General features: G+C 38.9%; 3 protein-coding genes across 5 annotated transcripts; all 3 read left to right on the forward strand.

Annotated features, from left to right (window-relative positions):
* The first annotated feature begins 208 nt into the window (after window positions 1-208).
* Window positions 209-2,868, forward strand: VIP1 (VIRE2-interacting protein 1). The gene is made up of 4 exons (XM_011076706.3): window positions 209-828; window positions 1,352-1,484; window positions 2,061-2,145; window positions 2,270-2,868. Exons 1-4 carry the CDS (start codon window positions 344-346, stop codon window positions 2,509-2,511), a joined length of 945 nt encoding a protein of 314 aa, XP_011075008.2. The 5' UTR covers window positions 209-343; the 3' UTR covers window positions 2,512-2,868.
* A 3,256-nt stretch (window positions 2,869-6,124) lies between these two features.
* On the forward strand, window positions 6,125-15,503 carry LOC105159392 (PH, RCC1 and FYVE domains-containing protein 1). Of its 3 annotated transcripts, none has more exons than XM_088878489.1 (10): window positions 6,125-6,724; window positions 7,757-7,843; window positions 8,850-8,939; window positions 9,080-9,166; window positions 9,257-9,376; window positions 10,042-12,141; window positions 12,240-12,386; window positions 12,642-13,144; window positions 13,453-13,615; window positions 15,376-15,503. In XM_088878489.1, exons 1-9 carry the CDS (start codon window positions 6,677-6,679, stop codon window positions 13,613-13,615), a joined length of 3,345 nt encoding a protein of 1,114 aa, XP_088734615.1. In that variant the 5' UTR covers window positions 6,125-6,676; the 3' UTR covers window positions 15,376-15,503. The 3 variants fall into 3 exon arrangements, with proteins under 3 accessions (XP_088734615.1, XP_088734614.1, XP_020547854.1); XM_088878488.1 differs by having other exon boundaries at window positions 15,360-15,494; XM_020692195.2 differs by lacking the exon at window positions 15,376-15,503 and having other exon boundaries at window positions 6,126-6,724; window positions 13,453-13,848.
* Window positions 13,989-16,578, forward strand: LOC105159594 (Concanavalin A-like lectin protein kinase family protein). Its single transcript, XM_011076707.3, has one exon. The coding sequence runs from the start codon at window positions 14,414-14,416 to the stop codon at window positions 16,469-16,471; it is 2,058 nt and encodes a 685-aa protein (XP_011075009.1). The 5' UTR covers window positions 13,989-14,413; the 3' UTR covers window positions 16,472-16,578.
* The last annotated feature ends 2,356 nt before the right edge of the window (window positions 16,579-18,934 follow it).

Below are 18,934 nucleotides of genomic sequence, written 5' to 3' on the forward strand. Positions count from 1 at the left end.
TATATTATATTTTTATGTATAATATCTTATAAAATATAAAATTTATTTATTACGTGTCGTAATAGTTAATTTTTAAAAAAAAAATCCACATAAAAGATGAAAGAGAAGACGGGTCCTGTTTTTTCGCTCTGGAGCCGTCAACCGCCACATGGATATTTGCTCGAACATGGTGACGTGGGTCCCACCCTGCCTCCATTTTCCTCAAGTCCTTAATTCTTCCACCCACAATCCACATCCTTTCCAATCACTTTTACCTTTCATTCTTTTCCTCCACCTAAAAACCCACTTAGAAAGATTCTTCAATCGCTTAATTGTTTCCTAATTCCTACACGCTGCTAATCTCATGATGGACCTCAAGTTTGCCGGCAAGCCCATACCCGCTACCCCTTCGGCTGACCTGGACCAGATGCCGGACACCCCCACCCGCCGTGCTCAGCACCGCCGCGCCCACTCCGATACCTTCTTCCGGTTCCCCGACCTCGACGACATCCTCCTCGATGACGTTGTGGCTGACCTCAACCTGGACCTCCCCCCCACCCCGCCTTCCCTCCTCTCCAATGCACCGCCTCCGCCAGCCAAGGCCGACGTAGCAAGGCCCGGAGCCCATTTGAGGAGCCTGTCGATGGACGCTGACTTTTTTGAGGGGCTTGGGTTGGACGCGCCGCCGCCGGGGGCGGAAGTCGGCGCGGGACCCAGACACAAACATAGCAATTCAATGGATGGGTATTCCAGCGCGACGTCGTCGGAGGTGGACTCTAATCAGAAAAAGGCAATGGCCGCTGATAGGCTCGCAGAGCTTGCCTTGATTGACCCCAAGAGAGCCAAAAGGTTTGACCTTTTTTCCACCCCAGCTTTCCGCCGTTGACTTTTTTTAGCTGTAAATTTTATTAACTTGCTGCGCTGAAAATATATGAATTGTGTACATAGAAAATTCTTCATGTGGTGTTCTTTCGGGTTCGAATATCCGAGAGATTTTCATCTTTCTCGGTTTTTGGTTCTGTTTTTCAAGCATCTGATGTGAATTGATGAAGCAGGGGAGAGAAGAGTTCAAGAATCTCTCGACATAGTTAAGTTGATATTTTTCAAGAAACAACATCATACGATATGATCGAAGATACTTTTCAATTCTTATTTTCAACTTTTCCTTAAAACCTTTTAGATGTTCATTTGCTAAGTGCGCATGCATGAATGCAGACACAATCACAAGCTCGACAAAATTGTTTTCATTCTTGTGTTCCTGATTACATATAAATACGTATGTGTGTGTGTATTTTGATGATCAAGTGATATTGGGGCAAGAGCTTTGTTAGTTCTGCAAGTCTGAGAGCTATACAAAATGCTTTACTTGTAGGATTCTTGCAAATAGACAATCAGCAGCACGGTCGAAAGAGCGGAAAATTCGTTACACAAGTGAGCTGGAGAGGAAGGTGCAGACTCTGCAGGCTGAAGCAACCACACTATCGGCTCAGATTACATTGTTGCAGGTTTGTGTTTTGCTCATGTGTGTCCGCCTATGCTTGGAAACTTTTGTAGTTTCAAAAAAGGGAAAACTATCTTGAAACTGAAAGACTTGAACTAAACCATATGTAGCCTACAAGGAATACTATCTAGTTTTAGTTGGAGTTCTGCTGTAAAATGAATTCCCTGTGGAGAAACTGCTGAGGGAAGTGTGACTATGGTTTTGCATGAGAAATGATGTGGTAAATGGTGAGCTTTGGCATAAGAAACGATGTTTTGATAAAATTCTGAAATAGCGTCCATACTGCCATATTATCCTGAGTTGATACGGTGATTGAGGGATCTTAACTAGGGAAGAAGTTCCGACTTTGGTCCTCCTAAACCAATAATTTGGATGCAGAACAATACTTGCATATCAACTTTTCTGGATCATGCTTTTATGCATTCGACTGTCTAGCTGGTCGTTATGGGCTTAGCAACTTTAATATGATTTGCGTGCAAATTGGCCTTATAGCAGATTTGTTACAGCATTTTGTGCTAGGGAAAAAGAAGAAAACTATTAACAACTTACATAGTACCATTTATCGTTTGATACGACACAGAGAGATACTACTGGCTTGACAGCTGAGAACAAGGAACTCAAACTAAAGTTACAGGCTATGGAGCAGCAAGCACACCTCAGAGACGGTACCAATGTCTTATGTTGTTTTCAGTCTCTAGCGTTCATAATTCTCCTGACCAAATTATTTCACGTCCATGTAACCAAAAAATAAAAATAAGAATTCACGGCTTTGTCTACATGGGTTTCCAGCTCTGAATGAAGCACTGAGGAACGAACTGCAACGACTGAAGATTGCAGCTGGCCAAATTCCTGCTGTCAATGGAAACAACAGAGGGTTGTCTTCCCAAGTTCCGTCCCACCCACCATCACTCCATTACTTCAGTAACCACCAGGCGCAACAGCAACCGCTTCACTCCCATTCCCACAACAACCCTAGACTCGATGGTCAGTCGGCCCAACCTAGCTTCCAGGACTTCAACCAGAGGGCTTGACAACTTCTCAAAGGCTTGGCTGATGTCAGATTCGAAACAAAAAGTACTCTTTTGTATATAGGAGAAAAGGTGTATACATTTACATTAGCTAAAGGTTGTGATAGAAAATTTCTTATATGCACAAGGTGTCAAAACACCAAAAAGTTGTGGATCATGACACGATAGTAATGAAACCTCACATTGGGCCGACGTCACATGATCCACGCTGTTTGATGTTTTCTCACTTGATGAATATAAGAACTATACGTTGCGACTTAGACCATCCTTGTATTACCACACACTTAGTACATGTCTTGATCTCTAGGGCATACAAATGATGCAGTCTATACGTATTAATGTAAATCCTATGTTCAATAACCTGTGTACTTTTTCTCTTTGCACAAATGGTTTGGATCAGTCCATCTTAAAACAGGGCCGAATGCTCCATTGGATCTTTTTTCCGTTCACGACCAACCATACTTGATACAATAATAATCTGAAAACTCAAACGATCTCAAGTGCATATATCGCCACAGAATACAAAAGCATTTACAGATTATCGACCATCAAACAGTTTTCTTAATTATGAATTCCTTAACATAGACTACTCCGATCCAAATAAAAACGCGTGCCTAATTATAACAAGACAACCTGTAAGCAAATTATGACATGGTACTTAGGACTGAAGCCAGAATTAACAAAGATTAAGCAGTGTACATAATTATTGTGGCAAGAAGTCAGAAATTATAATTGGTGATGATTAAAGAGTGCGACATAAAAAACAAAGTGAAATATGACATTTTCTTGCCACCCTACACTTCCCTTTTTAGCACATAAAATCAAAACAAAAAGACAAACACCATATCATTTTGGACTATATTGCTTGCCTGGCCATGCTGTTATCCACAACCCCCATCAACATCACAATTAATCAACAGTGAGGAATGTGGCTTTGCCTCCATTTTCACATACATACTACATGTTTTCAAAATTGAATATCTGAAAACTAGACCAAAATTTTCTTTTTAGCAAAAGGCACACAATAATATAGGCATGTGGGCAACATATTAGATTTTTTTTATTGCATCTTCTATCTGATTTAAGTCACACATGTATCATAAAATTAGATAAGATTTTTAATACAACCTAATAGACCGTTTGTATGGAACATAGATTTAGAGTAAAAATTGCTACTAATTTTACTGTAGAGAAAAGATTAGAAGTGTCCACTTGCAAAATTAATCTATAAACACTCTGTAATTAATGTTAAGCTTATTTATTATATATATATATAATCAAACTTATCACATCACTCATTTAATCAAATACTAAAAAACTCAATCCGTATGGACACTTAGCCCCCTAGCCCCATAATGGAATCCTTAGCCCGACCAAATCCCGTTGGTAGCGTCGAATCGGAAGCCCCACACAAACTTTAAAATTTGGCATCTTCCCACGCAAAGTTAGTCTTTGGATGAATTAGGGGAGTGTGTGTTTTCTACTTTTTTTTCTTTTAAATATATATTTATTGTTCCTTTTTCGTCATACATTTTATGTATTGTCTGGCTTTCAGTTTGGTTAATCATATCAACTGGTTTCATACTGTTTCTAACATTTGTTCCCCCACCACAATGATGGCTGAAGCACAATCCTGGAAGGCGGCTTTCACATCCCACATCATTGTATAATCAATTCCATTCAAAACATATATATATATATATATATATATTTAAATTATTATAAATATCGAAAATGACTACTACAATTACCTAACCAAACAATACTGTTTTTAGGTGCACTGGTGTGAAACGTGGTTGTTTAGTCATGATATTCTTGTTCTATAATATTTTTTTTGTTAAATAAAAAAAAAATACTTGCTTAGAATTAAAAAATAACGTGATTTTGCAAGCATTTGTTGTTATTTTATTTTTTTTTAATATTGATGCAATTTTATTGGTTGTGGTGATAATCGATCTATGTACAATATGGATTGTTGGTATAATAGGATTTTTTTTTTTCCTTTTCCTGTTAAATTTGTTAGTCGAACAGCGTATTTGGAATGTCAGTTTGGTTGGTAATTAATTGCGAAGAGTTGAACCATCATGCTGAATGGAGAAAGTCAAACAAACAACGATCTTGATCCGCTGAGCATCTAACGAGTTTAGGTGATCTTCATCGTTGAAGAAGGGCCCACCTGACTTATTTAGACATCATCAGCTACCCCCATGGTTCACAGTGGTCGCTCACCTACCGAATTAAAATCGGGTTTGTCTCGCTCCCGACACGATTCTCCTATTTCCAGGAAAAAGAATAGCTCGAAAGCAAATGAAGATTACGGTAATTAATAGTGCGGTATTAACAAATAAACGTGATTAGGGATGTTAATCATGTTTACTTTCACCTCCAAATTTTTGGGAAATTCAGACAGTACTTGGAATTTGATCAGATGTACCCGGTCTTGGGGGAAGTTTCCACATTTTCAATATTTTTTTAGATAAATTAATATTTTTATTGACTTTGATTCCTCGATACATTCCCATTATATCATTTTTATTATTATTATTATTTACTTCACATTAATCAAACTAAGAAAGTTAAGAGTACTATTTGTTCACAAATTTCTAGAGATATTCATCACAATTATAATATAATATATTCTTGTATTCTTTAGATATCCCATAAATTTTATTTTTTCATCAAATCATCAAAATTAAAAAAAAATCATTAATGATGATGGATAAATTACATAAATAATAATTTATATTATTATAAAAATAAAATCTTTTATCGTACTATTTTTAAGTACTCATATTTACCATTTAATTTATTTATTATTCTAAATTATAATTTTATCGTAATAGTAATTGTAATATTTTTTTAATGACCTCTTATTTACATTTTTTTTTCTATCTACTCACTACTCCAGGTTTCTCTCTCACTTTATTTTTTTAATTATTTTCTGACAAATTTTTATATTTTTAATAAACCCACAATTATAATTTATTTTCTCTCTCTATGTTTATTCTATCTCACTAACTTCTTTCTTTCTCTCCCCTCGCGCCATGTTTGTTTCTTTTTATAATTTTTTTCTATCTTTATCAGACATCATGGTTATTTTTCATATGATCATGGAGGCAGCATGCAACGACGACTATTTTACATTGATTCAAGTAATATGATCATTATTATTAATTCACTAAATTTAGTGTTGAGTTCGAGTACTCAATATTTATATATTATGTTATTCTACACTAATATGGAAAAAACAGCCGCCTCTCATTCACAACGGATCGTTTGTGACAGCGCAATATCAAATTTAAAATTTTCAATTATACTATTAAATAATTCACCTCATCTTTGGACTGCATTATCCTATTATATTTATCATTCATTTTCACTCGTATTAACCACTTGATCCGTTTAATTATATGTTAATTTTTATTTATATAATTATATATGTGCAAGTATTGATAGTGAGTAAAATATAATAAATGGGAAATAGTTGAGAAAGCAGAATTTAAATGATAAAATGGGTCAACTGATCATTGTCATAAGTGTTGAAAGATTAACAGTAACTGATTCGCGTCATAAGGTTTGGACAGCAAATTAGTAATAATTTTTTAGTCTTAGAGCAGAGCTACTGCCACTGCTCTTTTCTTTTTCCTATCTTTGACTCTATACTGTACACTCTCCACTTCCTCCTACGCCAACCGGCCACCTTTTCTCTCCATCTACTCTCTCTCTACTCTACGTTTTTTCCCCTTTCATTTATTGTATCTCTAGCCCTTTGTTTTCCGGCCGCCGTCTCCGGTGACGGCAGAGCTGGAAGTCCAAAGCTGTGTCCGCCGACGGCAGCCAGTTTCTGGTGCACTGCTGGAATAATTCAAACTCGGTGATTGGGAACGCGGCTGACTCAGCTTTGAGTTTTGAGCTTTGGAGCGAGGACAGTGAAAAGTTCAGACTTACCCTTCTTTTTCTTTTCCCAGTTGGGGTTTCAGATCTGAGTAAGATAGAAGGCGCGCGTTGTGGTGGTTGAATCTTTTGAGGCGTATTTCGTGATTTGAAGGGAAGGAAGGGAAATTAGGTGGCGGTGTGGATGGTTGTGTGGGGCGGCAGAGGAGTGGTGGCATGATAATGAGCGCAGGGGGATGGTGGTGTTGGTGTGGAGGTGAGCGTTTCACGTTGAATGGCAGATCTTGTTAGCTACGGTAATGCCGACCGTGACATCGAGCAGGTACATTCACTTTGTTTCATATCTGTAGATGTAATTCACTTACTTTTTTTGTCAAAAAAAAAAAAAAGATTTGTTCTTTTTAAAATTGAAGATTTTGTGGGTTAGATTCCGAAATTGTTGGCGTTAAGTTTGAATATAATCGAAATATTTTCTTGTCTGTTTAAAGAATTGGTGAATAGGACTGTGTGGGATCAATTCTAGTTTTGCTTTTTTAGTCAAATTCTGCTGGCTCAGTTCTTTCACCACCCTATCTTTAGCAATGTAGATCACTTAGCATCAAGCCCAAGTTCACGACAGAGGCTAAGTTTAAATTCTGTATGCCGTAAGTGCTAAAGAATTTTATTCTTTAAGTTCGTTGATTCTAGTTGCATTTAATTAATGGAGCTTTGCAGTGTAGACGTAAGAGTGATGATAGGACATAGGCTTATATGCAATTGCGGGGGCTGGGGGAGGGGGGATGCGGGCTGGAACAAAAGAAGGCAGCTACTTTCTGGCATGAGCACTCTGCAGATTTTGCCTGGCATTAAAGATTAAGAACGATACATACAAGAAAATACTTAGCTTGTGCAAATGTCTCCCCTACCAAAAAAGGGATCTGCATTGCTTACAAAGTACTACATTCCATGAAGTAGATGGGAATATGGTGAATATGTTAGACTTTATATACTAATGTAGCAAAACAAATGGTGGAATAGGTTAGAGATGCTAGCTTAGAACTGTATAAAGTTGTCCATTCTCAGAAATTTGGAATCATGTCAGGAAACTGCAATTACGACATGAAACTTGTTTATGTTAACATATATGTGTTTGGAGGAGTACAGGGCATGTGCAAGGTTGGTCATATATTTCAGGCTGAAGACTTTGATATTTTCATGCAACTGCGATGCTTCTTGTTATGAACAGCTTTACAATCTTTTAGCTGTAAATTTCAGAATATTCGTTTTTCTACATCCAAGTCTAGCCAGACTCTGCATCTACTCAGTGGTTAACTGTAAAATCTTGTTGTGTGATTGATTCCTTTCTTGTCTGCAGGCACTGATTTCTCTAAAGAAGGGAGCTCAACTACTTAAATATGGTCGCAAGGGAAAGCCTAAATTTTATCCATTTCGACTCTCTAACGTAAGGCCAATGTACCATATGCACAATGATCACTAGCATAATTTTTTTCTTTGTTGTCATTTTCATTAATTCGTGTAATCCCTTTACTTCTCTCATGTATTTTGTTGGTTTACCGTTATTCTGATCCATTCTGTTGGTGAAAATAGCATGTATTTTACAGTACATGGAGTTTTTTCAAAGTATAGGGTATACGCCTTCTGCCAACTCTTCATTGATGAATTGGTGATTATGATACTGAGAATTGAAGTGTTCTGGGAGAATATCTTTGCTGAAATATTTGGCTATTTTGCATTGAAATAGTAAATCATTTTAGAAAAGAAGGAAATTTTCCTTACAAAAGCATTGATGGACCAACATTTGCACCATATCGTATCTGATGGTTTTGGTATGTGATTATGTAAGATACTTTTGATTTTAGCTCGAGTCCAGCAGATTTCGGATACTTTTTTACTGTATCTCTGTGTGGTTTTAAAGCTTAATTTTACTAATGTTAAATTACTGTAAAAGTTTGAAACCTCAGGTTGTGTGTAGGAATGGAAGACAACTTAGACTTCAATGGCTGAGGTGCTTTACTGCTGTTCATAATCAAGGCTTAATAGATACGGTTGTTGCTTATCTGTCTATATGTTACTAAACCTTGTTGCATTATAGATAGTTTCAGCTATGATTGGTTTGAATACCTGAGAAGTATCGGTGCTTTGTTTGTTTTGAATAAAAAGTTTGCATGAAGTAGCCGCCTCTAAGGCAGCTTGTTTCTATTAAAATGTTGTACAAAATTCTTACGTGGAAAATGTGGTTGCTGTTTAACCATCAAAGACCAATGGAATCCATCATTCTCGAATATCAGTTGTCTTTATAGTGAGAAGAGTTAAAAGTGTTTCCTCGATTCTTGAATTGGCTGCAGTGTTCTATTATAGTTGATAAACAATGACTTTGCATTATCATAATTTTTTGACTATTTTCAGTCATCTTCTTATGTTTTCTGGTTTGACTTTCAATATTGCAGGACGAAACAGCTTTAATTTGGATATCTAATAGTGGTGAAAGAAATTTGAAATTAGCTTCAGTTTCAAGAATTATCCCTGGACAAAGAACTGTGAGATTTTGGAGACCTTACATCATGTTACACATTCACAATATCACTATTCATTAAATCTGTCTTCCTTTAACTTTTACATCTGCCACACATCTTTTATCCAGTGTTTCCTTTTATGATTTTTATGAACGTATTACCAGGCTGTTTTCCAGCGATATCTACGCCCTGAAAAGGACTACTTATCCTTTTCTCTCATTTACAACAACGGGAAAAGATCCCTTGACCTGGTTGGTGTTTAGCAAGTTCCATTGAACAATTAGCTTTTGCTTTTGTTGTTTGTTTGTAATTGAGCTATACCTAATTCTTTATATTACTAGGTCTGCAAGGACAAAGTTGAGGCAGAAATCTGGATAGCTGGCCTTAAGGCATTAATTTCATCTGGACAAGCTGGGCGCTCAAAAATTGATGGATGGAGTGATGGTGGCCTTTATTTTGATGTGAGTTTTACAACCTGGCATGATCAACCATTGGGGTTTATCCTGCTTATTTGGGCAATAATTGTTTATTTTAATTCTTTTCCCATATAGTGGTTTTCTCAAAATTGGGGTTAGGAATTAATGGTAGGTGATAGATGGTCTTACAACATTGGCTCTTGTATATAAGTAAAGAAGGTTCTGGAGATGTTACCATGGAGTTAGTAGGCCCCTCTAAGCTTTGTTTGCTATCTGAGTAAATTCAGAAGAATTCTCTCCATCATATCTGCCTGGAGAAAATCTGATATTGTGTTGTAACAGAATGACTTCTTACTGCTGTTTCTCTTGTGACATGATAATTTTTCTTTAACAAATCTCTGGCTGAAAGTGGCCTGCAGCCTTGTTATTCATAATACATGAAATAATGGGTGAAACAAACTTGTAAGATTTCAGTGTGACAGCCTATATACCTCACCGGCAGTGGCTGATGTATTCAAAATGAATTGATAGTATTCAGCAAAAACGATCAACAACTTGATGAAAATTCCATTTCTGGTCTTATCATTAAGTTGAGACGCATTCTGGATGTTGCATTGCTGATATTGACTGAGATAGATGCAAAATTTTGACTCATCTGTAGTGAACATTTATGTTTTTAAGTCATGGTTTTCTTAATGAAATGATTCCAGGACAACAGAGATTTGACATCAAACAGTCCAAGCAACAGTTCTGTAAGTGCAGCACGAGAAGTTAGCTCTCGTGAGGTTTCCATTAGTTCAAACCCCATTGCTTCTCCAAAAAGCAATCGCCCAGATAATTTGGTCCATTCACAGAGGTCTCATGTAGCTTCGGACCAAACAAATATGCAAGTGAAAGGATCTGGTTCAGATGCTTTTCGAGTTAGTGTATCTAGTGCCCCCAGTACATCCAGTCATGGTTCTGCTCAAGATGATTGTGATGTGTTAGGGGATGTATATATATGGGGTGAAGTTATATGTGATAACAGTGTCAAGGTTGGGCTGGAGAAAAATGCTAGTTTCATTAGCACAAGAGCTGATGTTCTCCTTCCCAAGCCACTGGAATGTAATGTTGTTCTGGACGTGCATCACATAGCCTGTGGGGTCAGGCATTCTGCTCTAGTCACTAGGCAAGGTGAAGTCTTCAGTTGGGGTGAAGAATCTGGTGGACGTCTTGGACATGGAGTTGGAAAAGATGTCACTCAACCTCGTTTATTGGAATCTTTATCTTTTCTTAGTGTTGATTTCGTTGCTTGTGGAGAGTTCCACACTTGTGCTGTTACAATGGCTGGTGAACTTTACACATGGGGTGATGGCACGCATAATGCTGGACTTTTGGGCCATGGCACTGATGTCAGTCACTGGATACCAAAGAGAATTTCGGGTCCTCTTGAGGGACTTCAAGTTGCAGCAGTTACTTGTGGCCCGTGGCATACTGCCTTGATAACATCAATGGGGCAGCTGTTTACATTTGGAGACGGAACATTTGGTGTTTTGGGCCATGGAAATAGGGAAACTGTCTCACATCCAAGGGAGGTTGAGTCTCTATCAGGGTTGAGGACAATTGCAGTTGCATGCGGAGTGTGGCATACTGCTGCTGTGGTTGAGGTTATTGTAACACAGTCTAGTGCAAGTTTCTCTTCTGGAAAATTGTTCACATGGGGTGATGGTGACAAAAATCGCCTCGGACATGGTGACAAGGAACCTCGACTGAAGCCTACTTGTGTTCCTGCACTTATTGACTACAATTTTCACAAAATTGCCTGTGGGCATAGTTTGACTGTCGGCCTGACTACATCAGGGCATGTTTTCACAATGGGAAGTATGGTCTATGGTCAGCTTGGAAATCCTCAGTCTGATGGAAAGCTACCTTGCTTGGTAGAAGACAAGCTTTCAGGTGAATCTGTGGAAGAAATTGCTTGCGGTGCATATCATGTGGCTGTATTGACATCCAAAAATGAGGTCTATACATGGGGTAAAGGAGCTAACGGGAGGTTGGGCCATGGAGATATAGAAGACAGGAAAACACCAACTCTAGTTGAAGCTTTAAAGGATAGACATGTTAAATTTATTGCTTGTGGTTCAAATTACTCTTCGGCGATATGTCTTCATAAATGGGTTTCTGGTGCCGAGCAGTCCCAGTGCTCAGCTTGTAGACAGGCTTTTGGCTTCACGAGAAAGAGACATAATTGCTATAACTGTGGACTGGTACACTGCCATGCCTGCAGTTCTAGAAAAGCAGTGAGGGCAGCTTTGGCACCAAATCCAAGCAAACCGTATCGTGTGTGTGATTCTTGTTTTGCTAAACTTAGTAAGGTGGCAGAAGCTGGAGGGCACAACCGGAGGAATTCTGTACCACGGCTTTCTGGGGAAAACAAAGATAGGTTGGACAAGGCTGATTTAAGGTTGGTCAAGTCAGCGATGCCATCTAACTTTGATTTAATTAGACAGTTGGATACAAAAGCAGCCAAACAAGGTAAGAGAGCTGATACATTCTTTCCGGGTCGTTCCTCTCAAGCATCTATGTTGCAGCTGAGAGATGCTGTTACATCTACTGCTATTGATCTTCGTCGAACAGTTCCAAAACCAGTTCTTACACATTCAAGTGTTAGTTCAAGGTCCGTTTCACCATTCTCAAGAAAACCTAGCCCTCCAAGGTCTGCAACACCAGTTCCTACTACATCAGGGCTTTCTTTTTCCAAAAGCATGACAGATAGTTTAAAGAGGACTAATGAACTTTTAAATCAGGAAGTGCATAACTTACGTGTACAGGTACATCCTGAAGTTCAAGTGTATCTCCTCTTTCAGCTTTATATTCTGTTAAAAAGTGTGTTTTTTTATAGAACTGTATGATGATGAACTTAATTTAGGCGGAGAGCCTTAGGAGTCGATGTGAACTGCAAGAATTGGAACTCCAAAAATCAGCAAAGAAAGCTCATGAAGCGATGGCATTAGCTGCAGAGGAATCTGCTAAATGTAAAGCGGCTAAAGAAGTTATTAAATCCCTTACAGCACAGGTTAGGTTTGGTTTTACATTTTGTATTTGACTCTCTAAATTAATAATTCTAAGTGAGAAAAAGAATTATTATGTCAAGCTAGCATTTATTTTCACCTGTTTCGAGACCTATATTAACATCTGCATAAATACTACACTTTTGTGATTCCATTGGTCTATGTACAATATAGTTCACTCTTTATCTATACTCTGGTAAAGGGGAGGTATATTACTTCTGTCAAATGTGTTAACAACCTCGATATTATCCACGTTCCAGCTCAAAGATATGGCAGAGAGATTGCCTCCCGGTGCTTATGATGCTGACAGCTTCAAGTTGGTTCACCTGACTAATGGGTTGGAACCAAATGGCACGCACTACCCCGTTGCAAATGGAGAGAGGAATTCAAGATTTGATGCTAGCAACAGAATCGATTTGGGTACATCAAATAGAATGGAGGGGGCATCTGTTATGCTTGAGGATACCGTTGGAAGCACTAAAAGCAACTCAGGTGATCCAGGATCTTTACTTGCCACCTCCAATGGAACGAATGACCATGCCGATGCTAGACTTCCAAATGGTAGTGGAAGTTTCCAGGCTAGGAGCGCTGTGTCGGAAGGGGCCCAAGACGCCGAAAATAGCTTGAAATCTAGAAACTCGGTGGTTTCTGGTAATGCTAACCAAATCGAAGCTGAATGGATTGAACAGTATGAACCTGGTGTATATATAACACTTGTAGCCCTTAGGGACGGAACAAGAGATCTCAAACGCGTACGCTTCAGGTAACAACGTCTATCCTTCTTCTAGTTGATATGATTTGCTGCCCTGTGGCGTAATAGTTTTACTATTTCGTATTAACATAATTTACTGCATCTTGGCAAGAATCTTCTTCATGATGTCATTGTCAAATTCGTTTGATTTTGTTAAGGATCATTGCATACACACAGAAAAGCCTCTCCTTTTCAGAATTACACTGTCATCCTCTTCAGTTGCCTTATATTGGAATGCCGGCTAACCAGAGAATGTCAATGTCGAGGAACCGTTAACAACTTGATCTAAAGCTTAAACTCATGTGTTTTTGCAAGTGCAGCCGGAGAAGATTCGGAGAACACCAGGCGGAGACATGGTGGTCAGAGAACCGAGAAAAGGTGTACGAGAGATACAATGTCCGTGGATCAGACAAGTCATCGGTTGCTGGCTATGCGGCACGGAGATCTGAAGGAGCATTTTCACCTTCTTCCCAAGTTATTTAGGTAATAATACCCATGATATCACAAAAGTTCTCCATCTAAGATGTTCAGAGCAATTGGACAAGACCAATGTCCCATTTTTCGGCCCTTTTTCTCCAATTTCTTACCATGTTTTTAAAATTTTTGTCACCTATTTCGTCTCTAAGGGCATCCACTGCGTTTTTTTATTGTACTCTAGTGTATATATAACTTAAAATTTTGTAATTTCTTGGATGGCAAAACGTTATTGTGCTCCACTTCCATAACCACCTCCCTCAGCCTTAGCCAGAGCCAGTAGCTTTTACTCACTAGATTGTTGTTCTGGACGCCCCTATACCTCCTTAATCTGTAACTTGTACAAATTCTTTAGGGTAAATGAACCAGCGTATGTATATATATGAGGTGTAAACAACATCAACCTTACGATGTCTCAGCATCTCTCCACCTCACTCACTCAGGTAGATAAATTTCAAGGGTTGTTATGCATTTCAGTGATACAGAACGAATAAATATTTCAATTTCTCAAGGGAAAATCTCATTTCTGATTCCTGAACCTGAAGTACAACAAGATAAATTGCCCTTTGGCTTTGATTTGACCCGGGAGACGTCCATCTGCGTTCTTGATCTTGAAAACTTGCTTTAATAATAGAGATACGCCAAACCCCTCAAAAACCCTTCCTCAGATCAAATTAGACCAAACAGAAAACAATCAAGAAAACCCTTTTTTGAATTCATTCAAGAACTCTCTGTAGGAAAATCTTGAATTGTTTTTTGCCTAACTTCATCATTCCAAAACCCCGGAGAATACATCAACCTTCAAGAATGTTCTTATCTTCTCTCAAAATCTTGTTTGCTCTTTCCATCTCCTTCTTCTTCAACCCGTGCCTGTCTTCAAACAATATAATTCTGTTCGGCGATGCTTTCTTGAGCGCCAGTTCCATTATCCTCACCAGAGAAAACAACTGCAGCTACCAGCCACCGCTTCAGACCACCGCTCTTTCCAGCATTGGAAGAGCATTTTTCGTGAAGCCTGTTCGCTTTCTTGATCCTTCAGCCAATGCTACTGCTTTCTCCTGCAGCTTCTCTTTCACCATCACCAAAACCAATTCTTGCCCCTTTGGCGATGGCTTTGCATTTCTGGTCACTTCAAATGCAAGTTCTTTCAGTCTGACCGATGGTTACATGGGCCTCCCTCCGGGAATTCAGGCCTCTTCCCACCAAGATTCTTATTTTGCGGTAGAATTCGACACAAGTTTTGATCGCAATCTTGAGGATATTAATGGTAACCATATTGGCATTGATGTGAATAATGTCAAGTCACTGGCTTCTATCGATGTAGTTTCAAGAGGGTTAGATCTTAAGAATGGGAAAGAAATGACAGCGTGGATCGAATACAGAGATTCAGAGAAGATGATCAGCGTGTGGGTAGGGTATTCAGCAGAGGTTAGGCCTCTGAGCCCTGTTCTTGTTGCGCAGATTGATTTATCCAAGCAATTCAAGGAGTTCATGCACGTAGGATTCACTGCTTCTAATGGAAAAGGCTCGTCCATTCACATCGTTGACAAGTGGCGATTCAAGACGGTTTTGGGGTTACCCCCTTCCACAAAGCCTCAACTAGGGGATTGTCTGATGTGTTCCCCAGGGGATTCAGATATAGATATTGGTTCTTTTGGTTATTTTCCATCAAATAAGAGGGTCCTAAAGTTGGCTCTAGGTTTGGGGGGTTTTGCATTGGTTGTTATTTTGATGGCTGTACTTATAATTACAGGTTGTCTGTGCCTCAGGAGGAGGAGGAGGAGGCTTAGACGAGCACGCAGTGAACGACAGATGTGTACGTTCCAGGGAGGAAGAATGGTTCCCAAAATGTTATCACTCACCGAGATAAAATCAGCAACAAACGGGTTCAACCAGGACAAGATAATCGGCAAAGGAGCCTCAGCTGTGGTATATGAAGGGGCTATTCCCTCTTGTGGAGCTGTGGCCGTCAAGAGGTTTAATCATGAAAATAAATTGGATTCTTCAGTTTCACTCATTCCATTCAACACTGAGTTTGCGACCATGGTGGGGTGCTTGAGGCATAAGAACTTGGTTCAGCTGCAAGGCTGGTGCTGTGAGAGGGATGAACTAGTGCTGGTTTACGAGTACATGGCTAAAGGAAGCCTTGACAAAATTCTTCACGATAGGAGCAATTGGACCAAGTTGCTAACATGGGAGAGAAGGCTGAACATAATTCTTGGAGTTGCATCTGCCCTTATATACCTACATGAAGAATGTGAAAGCCAGATAATCCACAGAGATGTCAAGACTTGCAATATTCTACTTGATGCCGAGTTCAATGCCAAGCTTGGTGATTTCGGTCTGGCTGAAGTATACAGGCATAGCTTCAGAACTAGATATGCCACTGTCCCAGCAGGAACCATGGGTTATCTAGCTCCTGAATATGCATTTTCAGGCGTTCCAACAGTGAAAACAGATGTCTATAGTTTTGGGGTAGTGGTGCTGGAGGTGTCGTCAGGGAGGAGGCCTGTAGACGAAGAGAGAGTTGTGATTACTGATTACATGTGGGACTTGTGGCAGAAGAGGATGATCACTGAGGCAGCTGATCCTAATTTGAGGGGTCGTTTTAACAGCACGGAGATGGAGAGGACGCTCATGGTGGGGCTTTCTTGTGCACATCCCAACTGTGAGAAGAGGCCGACAATGAGGGAAGCTGCACGGATGCTTAGAGGGGAATGTCCAATTCCCGTTTTACCACCAAGGAAGCCAACTGTGAGGATTCAGTCAGTTCTACCGGAGGGTTGTGAAGAGATCATGAGCTATTGTGGTAACGCAGACGACACACCGTGGTCCACCCCTAGAACACATTTTAGCAAGAACTAGTTACGGTAGGAAGTCTTCAACTGTAAAGTCCTAAAACTCATTTGGTTGAGGTATCTTGATTGACTTCATGTTGAATCCATATAGGAGCCAGCAGCTATGTTTTACCATTGAGCAAGCTTACTTTCTGAAATGAAGCTTCAAGTAGTCAAAACCACTCAACAACAAGAATGATATGCCTTGGATCATTTACATCTAGCATGTTAATAGGTGAATTATACATGTTAGAAAAAATAAAATATCTCCAGTCCCTTAAACTCAATAATTCTACATTAGATCTACATCCAGATAAAATAAATATTTTGGGGTCAATCTAGGTAAACTACATTTATTTATATAAAAATTTTAATCTAGAAAATTTAAAACCACTTTGTGCTCCATCGGGAGGTGATAATTCACATGGCTAATAGTAAAATAGATTCTAGTAAAAGGACCCGAATTCACCGGCCCAAGCCCATTATGGAACCTACTGGGCCATCTTCTCTCATAACATCAAGCCCACTAAATATTTACCCTACTTCTATAAAATGTCACTACTCACAATCATTAGCCCTAACCGAACTCTCTGTGAATTCATCATGTCGCTATTTACGTCTCCATATACTGCGAATTTGATCCATGTATCTGCATCCTGCGTGTTATTTTCTGTATGAATTTGTTATAGTTTTTTAATATAAAATTTTGAAATCGCCCCATGATGGAAAATCTAAAGCATTGAAGTGGGTATGATGGTTTTTGATTCATCACTGGCCTTTGCACATCGCCGGAACAATTCGCCGCCGTCGCAAATCCTTTCTTCCTTCCTCTTTCTTAACATTTACGTGAAAAATATACACAGACCCACACACATGCACTCGACGGTTGGTGGGTTTTTCTCTCTGGTGTGCGTAAGGCCTCTGCTGAATCTCTCCATCGCCCGCTAGTGATTTGTTAAAAGCTATGAGATCTGAGGGCATCATAGTTAAATGTTTAATTCTTTTGGTTGGTTTTTGGTAGATTGCGAAAGTAATTGGGTATGTACGTAATGTAGTTTTCTCAATTTAGATTCTCAACTTCCCACTCGGTTGAATGCTAAAGATGTTTCCTTTAACTATGCGTGGAGAATTGAATAAAATGGAAGTTAAATAATGTGATTGAATCAGCTTGTTTTAATGTGGGGTTATGACAAAATTATTAATGTTATTGGTTCTTTGATTTGATTAAAGGAAAAATATTTAGTTTACTTATGTACATTGAGTTTTTACAATGTGTTCAGAGATGGTGGATGATGGTGAGAATTCAAGACGGGTTTTTACCTTTTGCTAAAGATAATATTAACTTGACTATACGCATTCGGGTTTAGTTTTCGTTCTTGCTTATACTTTCTCTAGTGGCATGCATATGTGCATATCGTACTATGCATAGGGCTTTAATGATGGAAAAGTTAATGCATGGATCAATTTGATTGCCTCTTGTCATTACCGTCTGTGCCCCATTGCACTGGATGTAAACTGTCATATGCCTTCTCTTTGGTGACTGTCTGATATTGTTATGATCTTTTTACCAAAAGAAAATTGTTGTGGCATTTGTGAGTTGTCTATGTATGGTTGTGCTGGAAGTGCTTTGGCATTTGTTGGTAGCCTAAAACTTGTTCTAATACTTAAGAAACTTGAGGGTTTTAGTTGTTTCTAGATCCATCCTTTCTTTTTTGGTTCATTCTTGTTCTTCCTTTTTTTGCAAATGATGGCTTCGACTTGGACTAGGAATAGCAATGATTTTACTTAGTGATTTTGGTTTTTCGGAGAATTAGCTGCAATATAGCTTTTTATGCCCTATGATGGTATGCACTCATGGTTATATGGTAGTTTTGGTTTCCATCGAAAGGCTCCTCCTTAATAACCGGTCCTACACACTTCTTTGATCATCTCATTATTATTATTGTTGTTGTTGCTGTTGTTGTGATATTAAAGATTTACCATACTCTCTTGGTTGTAATCCAGTCCTGAGGGCATAACTCCAAACATTGCAATTTTATTGTTAAGAAATTGACGTTGTATCTCCTGAAAATCAAGATTTTTGCCCAATTGTGAATTTTCTTAAGTAATGAGGACCTTGTTTGGTGACGTATTCTAGTAGCTTGGTTTTCTTCACTGAAAAGTGCTGATCTTACTATTGACATTACTCAACAGATATTCATGAGACAAATTTTATCATGGTCATTGCATTATGCAGGCATCAAAATTTTAGAACGTACCAACTTCTCTGTATATATTATAATAACTTTTTGTGTGTGTGAAGGAGCTTGTGAGTTGGCCATGCCTGCTGAACTGCAAGGGTGTGGCCAAAGGAGGTGGTCCTGCCTGCTGAACTGCAAGAGTGGTCCAAAGGAGCAGCCACTTGCAGGGCTCCGTGGCCACACAATTGGTTTACACATTTGTTAGAACTCTCTTTCAAGAAGAATGTTATAGTCCTGTACTAGTTCACTCT

The sequence above is a fragment of the Sesamum indicum genome, linkage group LG3, assembly GCF_026168435.1.
Source record: "Sesamum indicum cultivar Baizhima isolate 11 linkage group LG3, ASM2616843v1, whole genome shotgun sequence".
Taxonomy (NCBI): Eukaryota; Viridiplantae; Streptophyta; class Magnoliopsida; order Lamiales; family Pedaliaceae; genus Sesamum; species Sesamum indicum.